Source organism: Labrus mixtus, chromosome 5 (assembly GCF_963584025.1).
Source record: "Labrus mixtus chromosome 5, fLabMix1.1, whole genome shotgun sequence".
Taxonomy (NCBI): domain Eukaryota; kingdom Metazoa; phylum Chordata; class Actinopteri; order Labriformes; family Labridae; genus Labrus; species Labrus mixtus.
The window spans coordinates 3531497-3554658 of record NC_083616.1 but is presented as its reverse complement, the minus strand read 5'-3'; the positions used below and the strand labels follow the sequence as shown (position 1 = coordinate 3554658).

The 23162-nt window shown below is 42.6% G+C and overlaps 1 protein-coding gene across 1 annotated transcript in view; it reads left to right on the top strand.

Annotated features, from left to right (window-relative positions):
* Positions 1 to 23162, top strand: part of unc5db (unc-5 netrin receptor Db) — a 147087-nt gene that overhangs the window by 52233 nt on the left and 71692 nt on the right. Inside the window, exon 2 of the mRNA XM_061037359.1 lies at positions 20654 to 20866. Coding sequence (XP_060893342.1) covers positions 20654 to 20866 — 213 coding nt within the window. The remainder of the gene's footprint in view (positions 1 to 20653; positions 20867 to 23162) is intronic.

Genomic DNA, 23162 nt, shown 5'->3' with positions numbered 1-23162 from the left:
TTTGTTTTAAAGGTGGACAAACTGAAGTGTGGTGCTTCGTAGTGACGAGCTGTTGAATCAAATCACAACACTCACAGCCAACTTCCACCAGATGCATGTCCGGTCCGTCTCAGCTCCGTCTGAGCTCCGGCAGTCCGGTGCCCGCCGCATCAATTTAGCACAGAAAAGAACAAGCTGGATGGGAAGTCAGACACTGATACAACATTAACACATCTGGTTAATTTTCAAAATAAAACACTCAGTGTTAATGGTTCAGAAAAATGTTTGTGTGTTTGTTTATGTGTTTATAAGGTTTATTTTGAGTTTTATACCACATACATCATATTATCTCGTGCTGTCGCAAGTGAATCTGTTAAATTAACGCTGGAATCCCTTTGTCTCAGCACTCCAGCTGTCCGGCTGTGCGTTGACGGACGAGGGTGCACTGATCCGTAACGGACCGGAGCGGACACGCAATGTACACGTATCTGGTGGAAGTTCAGTGTCAGAGGCTCGTCAATAACCGGCTCGCGACGAGCCGTAAAAAAAAGTTTTTTCTCCGGTGCTGACACAAGTCAAAGCTCAACATTTCAGTCACAGATGTGGATACTATTTATGAACCGTAATCTCCTCTTTGAAAAACAAGCTTCACTGTCAGAAAGAAAGTGCTGAATTTGTACCTTTAAGGGTCCAACAGCTCGTCACTGTGGCAGTACCCTCAAAGGTACACCCACTGTACCCCTTAAAAAGAGTACATATTAGTACCCTTACACCGAACTGTCACCAGATACGTGTGCATTGCGTGTCCGCTCCGGTCCGTTTTGGATCAGTGCACCCTCGTCCGTCAACACCCACCGGCTGTGTTCTCAGTCCGCAGCACGGAGAGTACAGCCGTCAGCTGGAGTGCTGAGACAAAGGGATTCCCGTGGTAATTTAACAGAGTCACTCGCGTTAGCACAAGATAATACGATTTATGTGGTATAAAACTCAAAATAAACCTTATAAACACATAAACAAACACACAAACTGTCATTGTTCTGAACCGTTAAATCGGAGTGTTTTATTTTGAAAATTAACTGGATGTTTTAATGTTGTATCACTTTCTGACTTCCCGTCCTGCTTGTTCTTTTCTGTGCTAAATTGATGCGGCGGGCTTCGGCATCCAGCAAAAATAGAAACCTACGTATCTGCTGCGGGGGGCACCGGACTGAGCTCAGATGGAGCTGAGACGCTGTGCTGTTGTCAGAGCTGTGTTTACATTATGTCTACATGGAAGGGATGGCCTTACATATAAAGCTAATTTATTCAAGGACTAGTGACTAGTTTGGGGAATCTGGTGCCTGTCACTCAATGTTTTTGTTTAATTGATAAAATTTCTACAGGTACTCGCAACAGTCTTAAGATACTGGTGCTCTGCCTCAAAGTGGTCTTTGTCGTAACATCCAGTGTTTCCACGGCAACAATAAACATTTTGTCTGTCATGGCGGCCGCCTCGACAAGACATGAACCAAAAATGAAGTACACAGTGGTTCATAAGTAAGTCAGTAAAACCAGTTGAGCAAAAGATGGGAGTTTAGAGGAGAAAAAGGATTTCCATTTTACCCAGAGATCCCGAAACTTGTTTTTCTGAAGCTTTTCTTTCCATCAAATCCAGCGACTTCTTTGACAGCACGAATTAAACGGTTAAACATTTTTAGGATTGATATAATCCTCAATCTTCTTCAGCGTGGTCACCTTTTTTCCTAAAACTAGGAGTCTCCCACGGCCTCACATTATCTGACGTATGTTATCATGTTGTGAAGCAGTTTCTCTAATCTGTCGTACGTTTTTTCCCCTACCTTAATGATTTCCTCTTTTATTGCCTGGGAAATTTCATCTCGAGTCGTGCTATTCACATGACCTCCATCCCTTCTTGGTCACCTCTTTGGGTACTGGCTGAGCACTGGCACAGAGAGTCTGTATTCTTGTTTTTTCAGGCAAAGTTCTGCAAACCTTTTTTCGGCAAGTGAGCACCGTGTTGCATGTTTCCAAAGAGCCTTTTGCTTGAAGAGTCCAAAACAGGTGAAACAGTGCTGATACTCTGTGGGGCTGGTCTGTTTCTCACTCTGTTGTCTACAGGGTACCAGCGTCTCTTCTCTCATTTTCAGTGCCTCAGTCTTGTGTGCTCGATTTCCTTGCTTGCGAAGGAGATTTAGAACAGAGATTCCACCATTTTTTGGACTTTTTTTAGATACATGAGTGCAGAAGCGACTTCTACTTCCTTGTGGCGTACACGCTCCAGATGGCGTACGACTTTTGATTAAGGCGCCTGGCAGAGAACACAATAGTTCTTCTGGTATTTTTTCAACCCATATACTCTTACAAAATCACCAACAACAAGGGAATTCTCCTTTGGGGAAGACTGTTCATGTTCAATATTTTATTTCTTCTGTAAGGCACGTGTCCACCTAGCGGTTTTTTCTGTCTTTTTTCAATTGTTTTTAATAAGGAGAGAGCATTCTCGGCAGAAAGCGGCCGCCTGGAGAATAAGCGCAGCGTCCAGCGAGTTTTCTTTCGAGCGCTCTGCAAACACTCCCAGCACTTTTCTGCCCGGAAAAAAACGCTCGGTGGACACGGGTCATAAGTGTGTCTGATTATTTTTTCTTTTGGTAGATGTGGATTCTGAATCTGTATCATCGTCATTTCTTTCTTGGTGTTGAATGTCTCTTGTAACACCTTGTGTCTTTTTTCTTTAAGTGAAGGCGATCATCAAATGAACTGTCCGTTTATTTTTATTTTTGACCTAGTTCTGATAATCCATCTTGAACTGTCTTCTTCTGAAGATGCTGGGATGTTCTCATCTTCGGTGGTATTGCTGGAACTTAAGCTACAACTTGAAGAATCTTTGCATCCGAGAATTTCATTGGTCAGCGGCAAAAGAAACAGAAATGTATTTAATTTGACATGACTTTGTTAAATTCAAATAACATCTAATGGTTTTGCTATGAAAGGTACCACTGCAGCCTCCTTTTGAGCCAGGAAATAACCCTGCTAATTCCTGCAGCCCTAATGGACATTATGAATGGGATAGTACAGCTAACTGCAGTATAGTTGGACGATGATGTGAAACCAAAGGTCTGCTTCCTCTCCTTTTCTAACAGCTCTGTGTTTGCCTTCTCGTAGCGCCTCTCACATGCATCATTTCTGACTTTGAGCCTCCAAAAATAAAATTGAGTTAAATAACTTCAAACTAAATATTGTTGTTCAGGCAAATCCCAGATACTAGTCTGTTGGCTGCTGTGACTTGTGGCCTTAAAATATATGGGATGAGATCTTCCTGCCTGGAGAGTTTTTGGCTTCCCCAGGATCTTCTGTCCAGCACAAAACAAAGCTGCCATGATATCTGTTTAATAAGATCGTTGTTGAAACAAATAGAAATGAAGCATGTAAGTAAGGTCTGAAAGGAGCGGATACAAACTGTTTGATTTAAGTTATTGGTAAAGTCGGACATGTTCACACCAGGTTTGCCCGACTGTTTTAAGAGTGTAACGATGTTGGGTTGTGGAAAAAGATGTAGCCTATAACGAAGAATTATTTTATTTTAGTTTACAAAAGCCTTTAATGGCCAGAATAACAACGGTGCACTGAAACACTAATTTAGTAATTAACAATTGTAAAAAAAACAAAAACAAATAAATGATAAGCTTATATCAAATAAGCCTAGTTATATCGGCACATATCGGAGCTAACATTAGCCGATAGCATGATATGCTAATATCGGCCGGTATTATCAGCCAGCTGATTAATTGTTTGGGCTCTACTTTTTGTGATATATCTTATACCTACATGGCCATTTTGTGGTGTATTTTTATTTCATACAGTCTACTTGTGACTGCATCACCTTTCTTTAACTGCTGTGTCTGTTCGCCTGCCTGTTTGCTCCTTTTTAAGATGCATTCCCAAACACTCTTTGTCAGATTTCACTGTGTCTTAGTGCTTGTCATTCAACTCTGTGCTGACTCTGCACTCCTCCTTTGAAAGTAGAGACATCAACAGATCCACTGGAGAGATCAGGGGGGCTTTCAGAGACAGCTCCCCCCCCATCCTCTCCGTCAGCTTTTCTTTCCTCGTGTGATGCGTGAGCGGTGTTAGAGCAGACAGGCTGCAGCCCTGCCGCCTCTCTAACTGCATATTTGATAGCAGCAGGCTGGTTGTTAGGGCTGAACTCAGCTGCTGGGGCTCAGGGAAGGAGCAAGGTCAAATCCATACACGAGCAAACACTCCAACATGAGACATTAAATACTTAAACATACACTCACAAATGTCTTTTTAATTAGCATCAATCGCTGGAACTTTTGCAAATGCCACTGGCTGCCAATTATCAATAATTACGTGGAATTAGCTTCTGGCAAGGTGACACGGGTCAAGGCTGTGCCCGTCCCCTCTGCACTAGTCCGTTATTTTATCAGAGAGGGGGAGGAGTGGGGGAGTAGAGGAATCAAAGGTTTAAGTGGACTCTGGTTTATTCAAAGCAACATTATGTAGGAATTTGGTTTGATTCACTTTGGCGCCAACCAAAGGTCTCTGTCGTAAATCCCACATAGTGTGTTTGCATAGCCAGCTTGCCGTCAGACTTGCAGCCGACTGTTACACAAAGAACTCGCCAACTTGTCCAATATTTACTCCAGTCCGGCCTCTTGCTCTCTCATTCTGGCGTCTTCTCTTCTTAGATTCATGCGTCACTGTCAGGGGCGATTATTATTTATTTTTATTTTTTCTTCAGATTTAGGAAAACAGTTATTACGTTCTGTAACTGTACAAAAGTCAATGTCACTTTTATTCACATAAAGGCCAATACTTTAAAATGTAATTGTGGCATCACAGGAACCCAGCTGCATCAGTCACTTTGTGCTGTCCAGGAGTGTTTGAACTCCGACCCCCTTCACACAAATCTGTCTCCACTTCTGCTTTCTTTCAGCAGCCTGACCTCAACTCATCCAAAACATTTCAGCTGCCCTCTGCCCTTCACATTCATGAATCCTCGACAGTTGCAGGAGTAGCCTAGCTTCTGCAGCTACTCTGATGTTTCCTCTGTGACCTGGATCTTTCCCGGCTCCCCGGTGCTCTCCATCCTGCTCTTCACATTAATTGTGTTTCCCCAGATGTCTTTGTCTGCTTCGTGGACGCCCTATGAATGCGTATAACTGGGATTAGTTACTAGTTACTTACAAAGCAGCCTCTAACATCAGTGTGTGAATGTGTAGGTGTAACAAAAGAGCTTTGAATAGTCAGAAGACTAGAAAAGAAATATACAAGCTCAAGTCCATTTACCATTTAGAAGGCGGGAAAACTGAGGGAGTAGGATCTGAAAGACAGAGACAATGGGAAGTAGATAAAACAGGAAGTGATGACATAATAAAATAAATGAACAAAAAGAAAAACATGACCTCGAGTGTCTTGTCAGGTTGTGCCACAGTTACTCCTCCAGGCCTGAACCTGTAGAAGATTTGGACCAGGCAATGGGTCTTTTGGGGGGGGGTAACGATCTGATCTGTACCGGGGAAAGTCTTTCAAACAGTTCTTTTTCCTATGTATAAAAAAAGCAATGATTAGGAGCGCTGCGAGGGTCCTCAATCAAGATGAGCAACAAGCAGGTGATGTATGGGGAGAGAGGGAAGGAACAATGGAAACAGTTGATGTGTTTGTCGCGTCTGACGAGTAGACAGGATGGTACTGTGTTGTGCCTTTTTTAGTTCATGGCTAAAGGTAGGTTTAAAAATGTGAGGCGGACCAACTCGTTTCAGCTCATCTGGGGTCAAAGGTCGTGGAAGAACATCATTATATAGCAACGAAAATCAACCCAAAAATATCTAAATAATAGTGTATAACAAAAGTAGAGAATATATGAAATGTGATAAAGATCATTTTTCCCATTAAGTGCCTTCCTTCTTCCTTTCTTGAATTGGGAACATCTTTTCCTTTAATTGTTTTCTTTTTTTCTCTTTATTTAAAAAGGCTCATTTCACAAACTCTCTACTTTTGTTGTCCACTGAATATTGTTCGGTTGATTTATGTCACTATATAATGACAAGGTTGGTGCAGTGGTTGCCTCACAGTGAGGAGGTTCCTGGTTCAAATCCCCGTCAGACAGGAGTTTGTGTGGAGTGGATGTGTGGGTTAGGGTGTGAATGTGAGTGTTGTTGTTTGTCTGTCTCTGTATGTCAGCCCTGTGATTGACTGGAGATCAGTCCAGGGTGTAACCCCGCCTCTCACCCAATAACAGCCCCCCCCCCAAAAAGAAAATAATGATGTACTTGTATGACTTTTGTCCCCTGAGGGTCTGATAATTTTTTTGTAACAGAACAGAGTGTTTGGATATTGTTAGTGTGGTTCTGTCTTATTTCCAAAAAGAAAAATGCACACGCAAACTGCAGAGCTGGAACCAATGGCTGACGAGTGCTTCATAAAAAAACTTCATGTTCTTCATTACAATACTTTACAGGAGAGTTTTATTTTGTTTTTATAGATGCAAAAGTACAAATACATAAAATGTAAAGCACATTTAAAGACCAGTGTGCTATCACCAGCACTGGCAGCATGCTGTGAGCTTCAACCAATCAGCAGCCAGAGTTGACTGCAGTCTTCAATTCAGCATGCTGCACTGGCCTGAGCAGTTTAAACACTGCAGCACACAAAAGATATATATACTACACTTATGCATAAATGGCTCTAACAGATATCTTCTTGTGCCTGCTTTACTCGTTAGAGAACTTTTGTTTACTCAAGCGACAAACACATCAGCTGATTCCATTTATAATTTCTCCTCTGGTCTCATCATAACATAGCGTGTGTGTGTCTGTTTTGTCATTTATATTTTTTTATACGTAAGATTTTTCTACATTTCTACATATATATTGATATTCACACTTATTGTTCCGTTTACATGCACATGCATACTGAATTCTACACGAAGAGTGCCTTACACATACATTTAATTAATCTGTATGCAAAGCTTTCTGCAAGTTGGAATCTCAATTATATTCTGCTGGAAAGATATGAGCGAGCCCCCCAGTGATGAGGCATGGATAATATGAGGTTTCCCAGACAAAGTGTTATGGAGGCTCTAATGAATAGGGCCCAGGTGCCTGCTTTATCTCATTATGCCTCACTTGCGGCTGCTTTGGTGTGCGGCATTCTTAATGAAATCAAGAGGGGAGCAACAGCTCTCATTTCACAGCTCACATTTCTTCACATAGCAAAAGTCATCTATCAGAGATGATCAACTCCAGTCTGATGAAAAGGTCAAGTAGAATATCAACCGGGGCCTTCAGCAATCTGAAGAATCAATTACCAAACAATATGTATTTTTATATTATTTTAGATGGAGCTGAAGGATTCTATACTGCAGGGGGAAGGTGTGATCAAGCACAGCGACCAGCTCCCTCTGGGTCAGTCGTCCTCTTACATGTCAAAATCAATCCTAAATATAAGGGGTCGGTCATTTTCTAAAACTAGCATGATTTTGAAAGTAGCATTCCCTCAGTGCCCCGTCTGCACCCACCCCCTCCCCTCTGTGCTCCCTCAAAAGCCACGCCCCCTCACTTACATGCACGTTGAGTGTGGGCTCATGCATGCATGGGGTAGAGGTAGAGCAGGAAGACAGGGAGGTTCATGATTGGTTCATCAGATTGGTACCTCTTGGCAGACATTGGTCAAAGTTTTTACAGGCTTACAAACTGCTACAGATGACAGATTTTCTTTGTTCCTTTTTCAGAGCACATGAGTTATTAATTTCTGTCAGGACCTAAAGACAATTTCAACCCGAATCTTAAAAAGTGTTTTTGGAGAAAAATACCAATCCTGCCTTCAAATGCATAAAGGCGTTTATACCACTTCAGCTCTGACTGTTCTGAAAGAGAAGTAGTCCTCTGTATTTTGTTTGGTGTAACAAAAATGCGACAAAACTTTCTCGTGGACTTCTTTTTAAACGATATGACAGAGTCAGTGTGTAGACTTCATCCTCATTATTATTTGTTCTAGTAAACACAGTCTGAGTTAGCTTGACAACATTGTTTATTCTCTTCTAAATGGTAAATGGACTTGAGCGTGTATATTTCCTTTCTAGTCTTCTGACTACTCAAAGCACTTTCACACCTCAGGTCACACCTACACATTCACACACTGATGGTAGAGGCTGCTGTGTAAAGTGACCATCAGAGGTAACTCATCCCATTCATACACATTCATACACCGCAGACGAAGCAGAGGGAGCAACTTGGGGTTAAGTGTCTTGCCCAAGGACACATCGGACATGTAGCTGCAGGAGCTGGGGATCAAACCCTCCGGCCTTCCGGTTGAGAGTAAAAACATTTCTTTCAGAGTAAAACCAGGTTTGTCCAAACAGGAAGTGAAGTACCCTAAGCTGAAGACAGTACGAACATTCAAAAGAAAAGTATGACACAATAGTTAGAAATACAAAATAATGGAATTTCAATCATGATTAGTCATGATTAACTATTGAAATTCAGCAATGAATTATTATTTTAAAAATCAATTGTTAGATTGTTAAAAACTTTTTAAAGATTTATTTTTGGGCTTATTTTGTACCTTTAATGGAGAGATAGGACAGTGGATAGAGTTGGAAATCAGGGAGAGAGAGAGTTGGGGAATGACATGCGGGAAAGGAGCCACAGGCTTGATTCAAACCTGGGCCGCCCGCTTGAAGGACTACAGCCTCCATACATGGGGCGCACGAACGAACCACTGCCCCTCCAGCTCCCCAGACATTTAAAACTTTAACCAAGTAAAGTGTGCAAAGAAATCCTACAAATGCTTTTCTTCCACTGTGGAAACTAGAAATAAAACTGTCCGTGCATTAATGTATAAAAACTATCTTTGCTCTCTCTGTATTCTGTTAGAACAGCTGTGGTGGAAGTATCTTGAGTTTTCTTCTGTTGCATAAAGCAGAGTGCTAAATCAAATCTATTGGATTTGCTTCAGCTTGGGTTTAGAAGCTTTTCCCCCCTGACTCCCAGTGTGGGCCCTCTGCGGCCCTCATCAGCCAGCTTGTATGCAAATCAGCAAACCACCGTATATGGCTCTCGTCTATTGAGATTCAATTTACCTCTCGACTGCTGAGACGCTGTGCACTTTTCTCACATCAAGAGACAGCAGCAGGCTGGACATTTAAAGTTTAAATCGAGGAGTTGACGGGGAGGGCGGGGGGGGGGAGGCTTATGCAGAGTGAGGCTTGGGTTTGACAAGCTCCAGCATCCCCCCCTCCCTCTCTTTCTGTTTGACAGGGAAAATGAGTTGGAGTAGGAGCTTTGTCAGGCAGTCACAGTTAGTAATTAGTTTCTGGCCTTTCAGTTGAAATGTGCCGGGAGACAGCACAGGTAAGGCTGAAGGCATTTACCATCGCTGAAAGAGTGATCAGAAGCATTTATTCAGCCAGACGAGTTCCATCCTAAAACTGGTAACGGATTATTTCCACATTACCAAATGAGGTGCAACAGTCATTGTTTCAAATGTCACTCATTCTGAATGGACATTCCCCCTCTCCCCCCTCTCTTTTTCCACATGCACTCCTTAAAGTTTACAGAAAATTCAGGCTGGCTTCCCCTGAAATCTGATGTAATGTTTGTTTCCTTCTACTTTCAGATAATTAGAGCAGGAGGAAGAAAGACACTCCCTCTTCCCCTCTCACTACCTTCCCCTTGATTTAGGGACTTATTGTTATCTTTTAAGGATGTATTGGTATGTAGAGTAATGTATGTGATATAGTGTGAAATGTAACGTTGGATGATTTCTGGTTGGATTCAAGAACTTCTGACATGGAGACATGACCATATATGGAGATTCATCACTCTGCTGCTAATTGTAATGAGTGCAGCCGCACAGTGGTTAAAAACATGTGCATCGTCTTGTATCACAAACCTGAAGAAGCCATGTGGGCGAAACACGTTGTTTGTTTGAGTATGTAATTAAAGAAAAAGAGTAATACAGCACTCTGGTGGGCGGTGAATCTTCTCTTTTGCTGTCAAGATGATGTTTCCTGCCATCCCCTGCACCAAGATATATGGACTTACCGATCAGACACAGGTGTTGGCAGGCAGTGCACAGAGGCAAAGAACAGTCAGCACTCACACAGGGTTCCCATGCATCCTGGAAACCCTGGTTGAGTGCTGTCTCCCCTGCAGTCTTGAACATTACAGTCAAAGTCAAAGTCATCTTTATTGTCAAGTTCTGCCCCACATACTGGACATGCAGTGATAACTCTTTTGCTGCATGCACGATTACAGTCTATTTGGAAAGAAACAGAGGCAGAGTGAATCATCCAAAATGCAATCCAAGCAAATTATCTGGCACAAAGAAGGCAAGACAAGGCAAGTTTATTTATACGGCACATTTCAACAAGGCAATTCAAAGTGCTTCACACAACATCAAAAGCATCATGACAGAGGGAAAAGAAAACAATAATGTAGTTTTATCCCTATAGGCAGGAATTTGCTTAAAGTGCAGGACAATTCCAGTAGACTTAGTCTTTCAACTTCATCCTGGTGTCCAATGTTTGGTAGGAATGTAAAGAATAGCGCATAGAAAAACATGTCTATCCCTTTTCCATTACTTGTGTACTGGTTGGTTTCATCAGAAGCCCTGAAAATTCAGACATTGCCCTCAGGGGTTTAATCCTCTCGTTAGGCAACAGCTGACGGTTTCCAGGATTGACCACGGCTGCAGTCATTCCCTAACTGTGAGTGAATACAATGGTTACTATTATGAAAAATAAACTTATATTTTAAGCTCACATATTATTTACCATGTTTCTCTAACACTAACATGTGTCTCTGGTCTGTCTACAAACCCCCCAATGATGAGAAAAGTCCATCCTCTCGGTCTTCTACCTGCTCCACTTTTCAGAAAATGTGTGCTCAAACAGGCCGTTTGGAGATTTTCCCTTCATGACATCACAAAGGGCAGTAGCCCCTCCCCCAGGTGAGTGACACTCCCACAGCTAGGTGTTTGTTCTGCCCTCTGAGTCTGCCTTCTCACTGTAAACAATAGGACATGGAGCGAGAAAGCCAGAGACAACCAAGTCCTTCCAGAGAGGGGGCGTGGTCAGACACAGCTCATTTACATATTTAAAGGTACAGACACAGAAACAGCCTGTTCTGAGCAGGGCTGAAATAGAGGGGTTTATAGACATGATCAAATACAGGATCAGAGTGGATTTAGAACAAGAAACTTCACACACATGTTTTGGGGAGCTCTGAGACTTATTGAAAAGGAGGATAATATGTGACCTTTACATTTTAACGGATATTGTGATGGATGTGTCAAAACTGCCCAATTAAAGGTTTATTTTGGGGCTTTTTATGCCTTCATTTAGAGAAAGAAAATTTAGAGTCAGAAATCGGAGAGAGAGAGAGAGAGAGAGAGAGAGTGGGTAATGACCTTGGGGGAAAGGAGCCACAGGTCGGATTCAAACCCAGACTTAGAGGACTATAGCCTCCGTACATGGGACTAGCACTAACCACTAGACTACAGGCACCCCCATCCATCCCAGTTTTTTAATGTGAAATGAGATGCAGCAGTATCGTTCTTTTCCATCACTGTGACTAGAGGGAGAAACTGCGGAGGCTAATCTATGGTACGCCTAAAGGGACAAAATAGCATGAGATGAATTGCAATAAAAAAAGTGAATGCATTACCTTCAGACCTTAATAATGAACTAGGTAATGCTGACAGTCCTGGTTACAGATATATGATATTAGAGAAAAAGGCAATTATCAACTCTTCTTTCATGTAGAATCATCTCCAAATAATAGGAAATAAAGAATCCCATGCTCTCCCAGACTGAGGAAAAACAGGATATTTTCAGCAGCCCTGCCGGGGGATTTTCTTCTAAATCTCTCCCCCTCTCGTTTTCCATTGCCCTTTTCTGGGAAGTGCAGCAGCCTGTCAATAACTGTCAAAGGCTGTCTCAGTCAATCAGGCCTGTACGGCAGCCTGGGCCTCTGGTGTAACAGGAGGATCTAACAGAAACAACCTATAACTGACACAGTTCCAGATCTATGCTGTGTAATCACAGGGGAGCCAGGCTTTCAAGCTCCAGGCTCACCAGGTGCCTGACAGTGGACACATGCAGTGTGATTGCTTTACATACCATTCAACCTTTTAAAATTGATCTCAGGCATTGAAACAGGCTTTGCTGAGAAGCATCTTGGAGGGTGGGGACACAATGTGCATCTGTAAACAATAGCCATGTCAGACTGCCGTTTCAAGCGTACATCCCTGTGATGTTTCACATCCAGTCTGAATGTCGAGGAGGCGTTCCCCCCGAAGTGTTCCCCTCTCTGTACCGTCTTTGGAGGTAGTAACCATAGACTGTGAATATTAAAGAAGACATATTATCCCCCTTTCCACCTTTTCAAACAGTCCCCCTGTGGTCTAAATGAAACATCTGTGCTGTGCTTTGGTCAAAATATAACATGAATCAAGCACCAGAGGAGGTTTGTGACCCTGTATAAACCATCTCTCTCAGAACGTTCCGTTTTGGTGTGTGTGTCTCTTTAAATGAAATGAGCCCCCCCCCCTGAGTTTTCCAGGTACTCTTTCGCTACAGCGGGAATAAAAATGGCGGACCTGCACAAAAGTTTTTCTCTAGGCTGGGGGTGGAGTCCATGGGTGGAGATATCAGGGGAGGGGAGGGGATTTCTTTTTTACCAGAATCCCACTGTGACATCACAAGGAAAGCAAATTTGAGACGGAGCATTTTTCTCTGTGTTGTAAGACTTATGCAGACCACAAACAAAGGACTGGATGGGTTTATTTCACATGTTGTGGGTCAGTAGACACTCAGGTTACCCAAATATATGTTCAAAAACACTACAAGTGGATTTTGCTTTAATGAACGAAGCCTGAGTGACGTCCCCCATCTGTTCCTGCAGGGGGCTCTGGAGGATCATCAGCAGCAGTCTCCATGCTGGAAATCCTGTCTCAGTCTAACTTTCAGTCAACCTAACGACAGGCTGAGAGCTTGAGCTTAGTCGCACATTAGCGGGGAGCTCGGAGTAGAGTCGCTGCTGATTTGCATTAGAAGGAGCCTTTAGAGGTGGTTCGGGCATCTGATTAGGATTCCACCTGGACGCCTCCCTTTAGAGGTTTTCCGTCCACACCGAATTGGGACGAGACCTCTGGGTAGACCCAGAGTTTACTGGAGGGATTATATATCCCGACAGGCCTGGGAATGCCTTGAAATCCCCCAGGAGGAGCTGGAAAACAGGGGAGAGGGAAGTCTGGGTTGACTTGTTGCGCCTGCTGTGACCGCTGCCCGACCTCGGATAAGCGGAAGCAAATGGATGGATGGATGGATGGTTACATATCCACTGTAAGCATGCTACAATTCTGGCCCTGTGTAATTTGAATCACATTTCATTACAGTTTTAAATTACAGAGTGATGTAAGTGTGAAAGAATATATTATGCAAGTGAATTTACCAACAAGCGTCATACATAGAAGTGTCTTTACAAAGTCGTTCTGTATTTTCAGAGCCTGCACTCTGGAGTTCACCCCGCAGTCTCCCATGCTGCCATGATGTGCAGAGCCTTTTCCGTTTTTTGTTTTTTTTTGTTCAGCCACTCTTTCTCCCTCGGTGTCAAGGATTAGTCTGACATATCCTGACTCCCTGCCTCCTAAATGAGGAGGACTCCCGCTGAAAGGCTGAGAGGGTGCTCACCATGTAAAGCCGATCCTCACACTGCTGACGCTACTCATCCTCGCCCTCCGCCTACCTCAGCCGTGTAAAAAAAAAAAAAAAAAAAAAATCAATGACAAGACACCAGTGATCTCGTAGATGCGGGAGAAAGTAAGTGTGGTTTTAACGGACTTGGGCTGAGGAGTGGCTGTGTGAAATAGTAATGTCCAACTCAGTCAGGAAGTGCTGTCAGCTTCTTCTTTCTCTTCCAGTTTCTATTCTAGTCGGGTTTGCAGAGATAGATGCTGAGGCCAGCTGCCAATCCAGTAATGACAATGGGTTGTATCACACACCAGTGCCAGTTGATCCATGAACAATCTTGTTTGGCATCATTTAACTATAAAAACAGGAATCATTACAGAATCACATTCAGTCAAGCTCTTTGTTATTCACACCTGTGCATTTTGTTTTTAGCACAATGAATTGATAGAAGCTTTCTTTGTAATAAACAGTGCAACACATTTTAAATAACAGGGCTTTGTTATCTGCTCAAGAAAGAACCGTTATAATTTCACAATCAGACGACTGAACTTTGGGCAGACTTGATTTGACTTTTTATTCCAAACATGTAGCATAAAGACCAAGGTGAACATGAACAAAACAGACATGGAAAGTATAATGCAGAACAGATTGTCAGACACTTAGCTATTTAAGTGACATGTCTGGGAAGGAGTGGGAAGAAGTAAAAAAACGTATTCAACCTCCATCTTTTGAGCTAGTTTCCTGTTTGTAATATAATTCTAAATTAAAGGCAGGGTTGGTAATTTTCTCCAGATCCACTTTTTTAAGATGAAATTGAAATTGTCTTTAGGTCCTGACAGAAATTAATAACTCATAAATAAGTAAGCCTGTAAAAACTTTGACCAATGTCTGCCACGAGGCACCAATCTGATGAACCAATCACAGCCTCCCTGTCTCCCTGCTCGTTCTCTCGTTATATGCTGCAGTTTCCATCCACTGTGCTTCTTGTTTCCCTGTTTCTGTCCTTGTCTTTGAACATATCTGGAGAGACGTTCAGGGGCCAGATTGTTGATACATTTAAAAACTAGTTTGAGGAAACATAAATGCATAAAGCTCTCAAAACTAAGTAGGTTGTGTTTCTTCAGTACGTGACAGAGATACCACCGGACAGGTTTTTTTTATCCATTATTTCAAAACATGTAAACATTAATCCCTCCAGACACCTTGTGAAAGTCAAACCCCTTCTTCCTCCCTGTGCCTTGTGAACATCCACTCAATAATCCACTCAAACTGTGGTTTGCTTCCTGATCCCTGAGACATTCTTGGATATTTCCCAAAAGCGTATTTCTTGCTTTAAACATTATTTCTGTTGTTTGAAATGCAACAATACAGTATCTGTACATTTTTATAATTTTGACTTTAGGAATAGTGGATTAGTATGATCATGATATGCTCCTTATGAATTGTCCTTATAGCTCTTTTTATCCAGATTTAAAGGATTCAGTGAATTTTTAAATGTGTTACCCTCAACATCATTTACATATAGTGAACAGTGTAGTGAGAGTGAGTGATGATCCAGAACCTGCTTTGCTTCTTGATACTTGAGACTTGTCATCCATCTGAGAAAACTTTGGACACGGGTTATATATCTGATTAGAGGCTCGTGAACTCAAGTATGATCCATCCTTAAGAGCTCTCATGCCAATAACATCGATACAAATGAACTATTCTAATCTCATGAAATTAACTGTTAATTGTTCCCAGTCCCCAAAAGATTCAGCCTCCTGATTTAAATGATCTTTCTGACCTTTCCCTCTGAAGCTCTATCCAGCAGCGTCGCCAAGGAACTGCAAATGGAGGGGCTGGAATTATTATAGGGCTAATGGATATTAACATGGAAAACAATATCACAAAATATTATTATATTGGGGTGCCAGTAGCCTAATGGTTAGTGTGCACGCCCCATGTATGGAGGCTGTGGAGGCTATCATCCTTTGAGCGGGCGGCCCAGGGTTAAATCTGATCTGTGGCTCCTTCCCTGCATATCATTCCCTATACTCTCTCTCTCCCCCCCAAAGTCTGACTCTATCCACTGTCCTATCTTTAAAATAAAGTCCTTTAAAAGCCCGAAAATAAACCTTAATTCAAAAAGAACGTTCGCTTCCCCTAATCACTGCACACCTTCCTTAATACATGTGTGTTTGAGAGAGGGAAAGAGAGAGCTGCTGTGCAAGCTTTCCAGACTGATGCAGCTTCTGGTTCCTCTGGATGGCTGTGACTCATTGGTAGAAATAGTCATCTCTAAACCTGAAGGTTGAGGGTGGGGGGTCGATCCCCAGCTCCTGCAGCAACATGTGTCCTTGGGCGAGACACTAAACCCTAAGTGTCATATGATGGCATTGTAAACATCACTTTAATTATTTGCAGGATTTTAATAATACCATAATTATCACCTGAAGAAGACCTCTGGTTGAAATGTTGTGATTAATAAAAACTAGGGCTGGGCAACGATTAAAAGTTTTAATCGCGTTAATCGCATGAGTTCCTGTGATTAATCGTGATTAATCGCATTGTTATACGCAAAATCCAATAATGAATTCAAAAGTAGTGTATAGCGCACTTTTATTGTAAATGTACTTCTCAACTTAAACAATGTAATCAAAGCAAATAAATACAAAACTAAAGCTTATTGCATTGGTTGCAGTCTGGACGCAGAGTGGTGTGGGTCTCCTCTCTGCTCTCTGACTGACAGCCTGTGAGAGCTTTTGGAAGGGGGAGGGGCTCACGGCAGCACCCGCTGCTCATTGAGGACAGTAACTGCAGAGCAATACGTGCTTTCACGTCAGTTTCTTACACCAAAAAAGTCTCCAATAACACCAGAAAAAGTCGCTAGATTTATCGCTAGTAGCTGTTGACAAAAAAAGTCGCCAAGGGGGTTTGGAAAGTCGCCAGATTTAGCGAGAAAGTCGCCAAGTTGGCAAAACTGTTTCCTCTTTCCTGTGAGCGCCGCAGCAGTAAGCAACATACTAGGCTCGCTCACGATGGAATTTTACAAAATAAAAACCAGTGAGCAACAGACTTTTACAATAAGAAAATAAATAATAAAAACTGCGTTAATGCGAGATAAAATAATTGTCGGCGATAATTAATTAATGAGTTAACGCGAAAATAACGCGTTAACGTGCCCAGCCCTGATAAAAAAAAATTGTGTGAGGGCCTTTCTACTTCCTCAGTTTTCTGTTTTTGTACCGCCCTGCACCTGCATGATGTGCGTATAACTACTTCCTTTTTCCAAGGATTTTAACAGTGCCTGATGTGATTGATCGACCTCAATATTCCAATCAGTCAAAATGACGGACAGCCTTCAGATCGTTCTGTCATTGTTCCAAGAAATCCTGTCAAAAACCGGATATATTACTTACCCTGGATTCACTTAGATATAGTGCATCTATTTGTCTTTGTGTAGATTTATATGTTCATTCATTTTCATATTTATCTCATTTGCTTTTCTCCTTGCTGCCTTATCTGTGCTGAATAATGAACAACACCCCTTCCTGTACATGGGAGCTGTAAACAGACGTTGTATGGACACTTACCTACGGGTTGCCTTAAAAGACTTTTGAAAAACAAAACGGGAGATATTCAGTGATCTCTGGTTCCATCTGTATTCTGTATGCAGATTGATACTCAGGTCATTCATCAGCTGCAGGTCCACTGCACCAAAGCCTCGCGGTGAGTCGGGTGGAAACCTGTGACTGGCAGCAGACAGGGTGAGAGAGGGAGTGTTGAAGTTAACCTGCATAATGAGGAAATAAGCGCCTTATTGGCACCGGAGTCATTTCCTTCATTAAGGCGGATATTTATGAGCACCTGTCAGCCGAGTGGAGCAGCCAGCGCCTGTGCTCCAGGTTTATGGAGCGTGAATCATCACCTTGTTTCCAATTATCTGCTACCTGTGAGTGTGCTGAATGTTTGAACGTTAAGAGCGAGGGACATGATGCATCATCATTTGTTATGCCAAATAGAAATGTTAGGCATGGGTGGGGGGAGGGGGGGTCAGGGCTCTTTAAGAGCAGGCTATTCTCATGATAGCAGAAATGAGCTTATAAGAGTAGAGGAGGAACATTACATGTGTTAGTGCTGTAGATCGTGTTGAAATGGTGTTTCTCTTTTATTAGCAGGTCTATGTTAGAATATGTGAAAGCATTGAAGGCTGTTTCCTTGATCTGTAGTCAGCACATGCATGCTTCTATTAAAATGTAAGTAATTAAGGAAAGGAAAAAATTAATAGAAGCACAGTTGTCCTTCATATTGGAACCTGGTCTTTGTTAACCTCAGCCGATAAATTTGCATTCATATTCAATCATTGTAGAAATGAAACATAAAAACACTTTGTGGTAGTAATGAATGTCATTGCAGAGCTTTTGAAAAAGCTGACATTTTGACAACTCTTAATATTTGCAGATTGGGCTTTAAAACCACAAGTGCAGAGGTGATCAGAAGGATATGATAGGATAGACACTTCATTATCATTGTATCGAAAAACACAACCAAAATGCGTTTGCAGTGCAGCAGCATTACAAAATCTGATCAAATATAACACTATATCCTCAGCTGATTACATTTAGAAATACTTGTGCTATATTGTCACAGGGCGGCTGTACCTCAGGTTGAGGGTTCGATCCCCAGCTCCTGCAGCTTCATGTCCGGTGAGTCCTTGGGCAAGACACTTAACCCCAAGTTTCTCCCGCTGCTTCCTCGGTGGTGTGTGAATATGTATAAATGGGTTTAGTTACTTCTTCAGGTTACACTTCAGGTGTGTGACTGCGTAGGTGTGACATGCGGTGTAAGAGCGCTTTGAGTAGTCAGAGCTACATAAGCTCAAGTCCATTTACCAAGAAGATTTATAAGAAGACTCTCCTTCAGATTCATCAACGTTTTCTTAAATGACTGAATGGTTTGCAGCTGTGTTCTTATCTCGTGTTCATAAGTGGAATTAGCATAGGTAACCGCCCACTAATGCCCATAAAAGGGCATGAGTGCAGGGCCCTGCAGACTCACAGAAACACAAGCTGGAATCAAAAAATAAGGTTCTGGCGAGGCCTAAAGATGGCGCCGGCGGAGCACCGGACTCCTAATGGAGAAGAAACTTGAGGTGTGGTGAAGTGGAGGTACTACTGCAGGAGGTCAGCAGAAAACAAACTGTTTGATTCAGCAGGGTGAGGAACGGTTACACAGGAACACAAAAAGACGCAGAAGTAATAAACATAATTAATGTATGTGACCTGAAGTGTCATGTCTATGTTATTTAATTTAAAAGGCCACTCAGATTTGTATTATCCTAAAAATATGTATTAAATGTTGTATTAATTATGAAACAAAATATTGTAATGAAAACTTTCATACTGAGATTTCAATGAAATACCAGTCATCGTGCCCGAGCCGGGCAGCAGTCGAATGTGAGTAAGAACAAATCTGTTCTTAAGACGCTTGGTGAATGAAGCCCACTGGATATAATAGTAAATATCTAATGCAGCCCCATGTTGCAACAATATCATAAAGATCTGCCTGTCCTGCTGTTGGTAACGTCAGCATCTTTTCCTTTTCCATTATTCACCTCTCTGCCTGTTTGTTTTATGTGTGGCCTCTCGTTACACCTGCATCCATTCATTTCCCCATTTAACAAGGACAGCATTGATTGTAGGAGGTAGCTGGAGGGTTGATTCGATTTCAGGCGACAGGATTGGATTTGATGGTGGGGGTCATAATAGCTTTCATTGGCTTTTTGCTGCACTGAATAGCTTAGCTGGAGCTGCCTTGATGGGGCTTGATGTGTAATTCTGAGAGAGCACAAACATCCTGTTCCTTATTGTCACAGCCCCACGGAGCTCGCTGTGCTCTCTCCTCTCAGGACATTGTTGTTTTCCAAACCTGTGCCTGGATTGATTCCCTGTTCATGAGGAAGGCTAGTCATGGTGTTCAGTATATCCTATAGGGCTTTAACACTTTAACAAACTCCTGGAAAAGCGAACAGCCGAAATTTTCATTAGGACTTCACCCGGAGTTTCTCCTGCACAGACAGCAGGATATTCTCCGGAGAATTCAGCTCGAGCCAATAGGAGGGGGGAGTGACGTTTATATCCTGTTACTGGAGTCAGTTCATAGACGCGACCACTACCATCTCGGTTTACAAAATTAAACGGCTTCATTGTTTCCTGTTCTCCAGTATGTTGTTCTCTGCTCTGTTGTTGAAATTGTGATTCTGTTGAACTACACGTAGCACAAAGGCAAATATTCTCATTATAGCATCACATAACAGAGTCTGTTGCTCCGTCTGCATGTTTTTTTGTCTTAACTTCGGGTGACCCCCCCCCCCCCCCCCGTCTGACAGGGATACTCTCCAGCTGTGAGGAGCATATGTGAACAGCCAGGTCAGGAGAATATCTTAAGAGTGCATATATGAAAACAGCTCTAGTAAAGGTGAAAGGAAAGGGGGCGACCTGCTGTGAATGCATCGTTGAAAGACGGTGGCACATATTTCGATCGGATGAAAAGAATCCGAGCCTTGTGGATAAGATTAGATGTTTTTTTAGACTCCACAGCAACACTTGTGGTAATCAGCCTCCTACATATTCCTCTCCACTTGCTCTGATTTCAGTCATCTCTAAATTGCTCAGGGGGGAGAACAGTCTTGCTGGAGGACAAATTGTGCTCGGTGCACACTCTTTCAACAATATTTGAAGTTCAAAACGTGGAATTCAAAAGATTTCCCACTGAGCAATCATTTAAAATTGCTTTTGTGCTGTTGTCGGTAAAACACGGTGCATTTAAAGTGTTTCCACAGTTGGATTGTGTATCAAGGTGAAACATTCATTTTGTTTTTGAAAGAGGAGCAACAGTTGACTTTAAAGCTGTTCTGTTAAGAGAGGAGTGGGATGAAAAGCTAACCAGGGTTTTTTTGTTGTTGTTTTTTTTCAGGTGCTCCTGGAGATCCTCCTCCTGAAGCAGCCTCGGTCCAGGGTACCCTGCCCCACTTCATCCAGGAGCCAGAGGACGCCTACATTGTGAAGAGCAATCCCATCAAGCTGCGCTGTCGAGCCTTACCTGCCTTACAGATCTTCTTCAAATGCAATGGGGAGTGGGTGCACCAGAATGAGCACTTTTCCCAGGAGTATAAAGACCTCAGCACCGGTGAGTTAATGAGGCCTTGTTATTCACTTTCCAAAAGGAAATAAAAAAACCTGAGTGGGTGTAACAGCTGAAGAGGGTCACTAACATTATGAATCAAGACCTACACATTTATGCTTTTATATAGTAGCACAAGGGCAAGGTCAACATATTCACACACACACACACACACACACACACACAAAGTGGTGTAGTAGAGCCTAAAGAAGTGAGTATACTCTTCATTTTCCCCCCCATTTTTTTGTGACAGTGACCCGTCTAGCAGAGAATAAACAGCCTTGGTATAAACAGTGACATTTGAGATTCCTCTTGCATACTGAGTTAGTGTGTACTAGTCAATTAGAGACAGAGAAGGGTCATCCCTTCACCATCCTAGGGGAAAAAATGCAGCATACTGTGCAGAATATTGTCAATCAATCATTGGTGTAAACCAGAGGAGATAGAGACTGGGGTATACCGTATTGAGACTTAAAGAGCCCATATTATGCCCTTTTTGGGGTTCGTATATTTAATCTATGTATCTACTTTTGTACGTTCACAATAGCTAAAGTCCGAAAAAAGTGTCTGTTTTCATGTACTGCTCCTCCTTGCTCCCTCTACGCTCTGAGTCCGTCAGCTACGCTCTGCTGAGCCCAGACTGCAGAGACCCATGTGGGCCAAGTCTGCTCTGATTGGTCTGCCGATCCGCTCTGTCGTTATTGGTCAGTTGCTCAGCACGGTTCTCGGAAATGTCCCGCCTCTTTTACCATATTGGGAATGCAGCCACTGGCTCCGTCCGAGGGGAGCATAAACATTAGCACATTAGCACTACTGTGCTACCGCAGGCTACGTCATATCGTGGGCATGCTACAGAAGTTAACGGGCGTGCAACATGAGCTGCTGGGCTTGCCACAACGAGCCAATGGACTTAGATCAGTGATCTCACACTGACAATGACGTCGGACTGACAAATTTTTATCGAGGGGGGCTAGAACCGAGCGTTACATGCAGCTAATGCTACAGCTAACAGGAGGAGGTAGGAGAAGCTGCGTTTATGCAGACTTTGAATTTTTGCACATAGATGTGCCTAAACATGCACAGGACACATGTAAAACACACTAAAGAGCATATAAAACCAGAAAAAGCATAATATGGGACCTTTAACAATAAGTGAGTATACCCTGCACTACACCACTGTGCACAAACACACACTGTACACACACACACACACACACACACACACACACACACACACACACACACACACACACACACACACACATACATACTGTAAACAGAGAAAAGAGCCTGGTCTCTCTTCCAATCACAAAAGCTGTCCGTCTTTTTGTGTCTCAGTGTCTGAAGCACATCTGGAGTAGCAGGAGGTTGGCCTAAGTAAGCCAAAGTTACAAATATGTATAAAAGATTTGATGATGGCAGCATATACCAAGTTCCAAGTTTAGGAGGACAAAACACAAACATTTCAATAGTTTGTTTGGCTCACTTTGTAAAAAACAAACGCTTATGTGTTTCAGCACAAGGTTTTGAAGAAGGCCTTGAAGAAAGAGAAAGTGATCTGAAGACTATGGTTCAAAGAAACTTTTGAATTGAGTCTTTCTGAGCTGCCCTCTTCAATCAGGAGACACAAGTGAATAAAGAAAGTTATTTATTACAATGGATAACATGGAAATGTGTCTTGATAAAAGGTCTTTGGAGCTTGGAGCTTGGAGCTTGGGGGGGGGGGGGGGGTTTGTGTTTGGAGAATGTCTGTTCTGAATGCCAGCAGAATAAATCCCCCACAGGGAGTCCAGACCCTGGTGGTGGTGAAGCTGATGACTTGTTGAGACAGGATGGGTGAAGAATTGATGGATGATGATTCTGCGAGGACGGGCAGTGATGGGGTGGTGGAAGGGGCGAAAACATCGGCATGAAGGAACTAAAGGCTGAGAAAGAAACATATTTAAAAGGGGAGCAGAACGATGATAGGCTGACTATGAGGGAGGAATGCAATAGGTTAGATGAGTACAAAGCTGACGTCACAGCTGATTGTCCAATGAATGCTCGAACGAATGACAGCAGAAATGTGAGTAAGCGTGCATGAGAGGGATCCTTCACAACAGGGTCCTAAGTCTCTCACTAGACTCTTCTCCTCTGTCGCCCCCCGGTGGTGGAACGAACTTCCTAACTCCATTCGATCTGCAGAGTCCCTCTGCACCTTTAAGAAAAAGCACTTCCTGACGTTGTTTCTTCTTTTCTCTAGATCCTTGGACGGTTGTACTTACTCTCTGATGTACATCGCTTAGGATAAAAACGTCTGCTA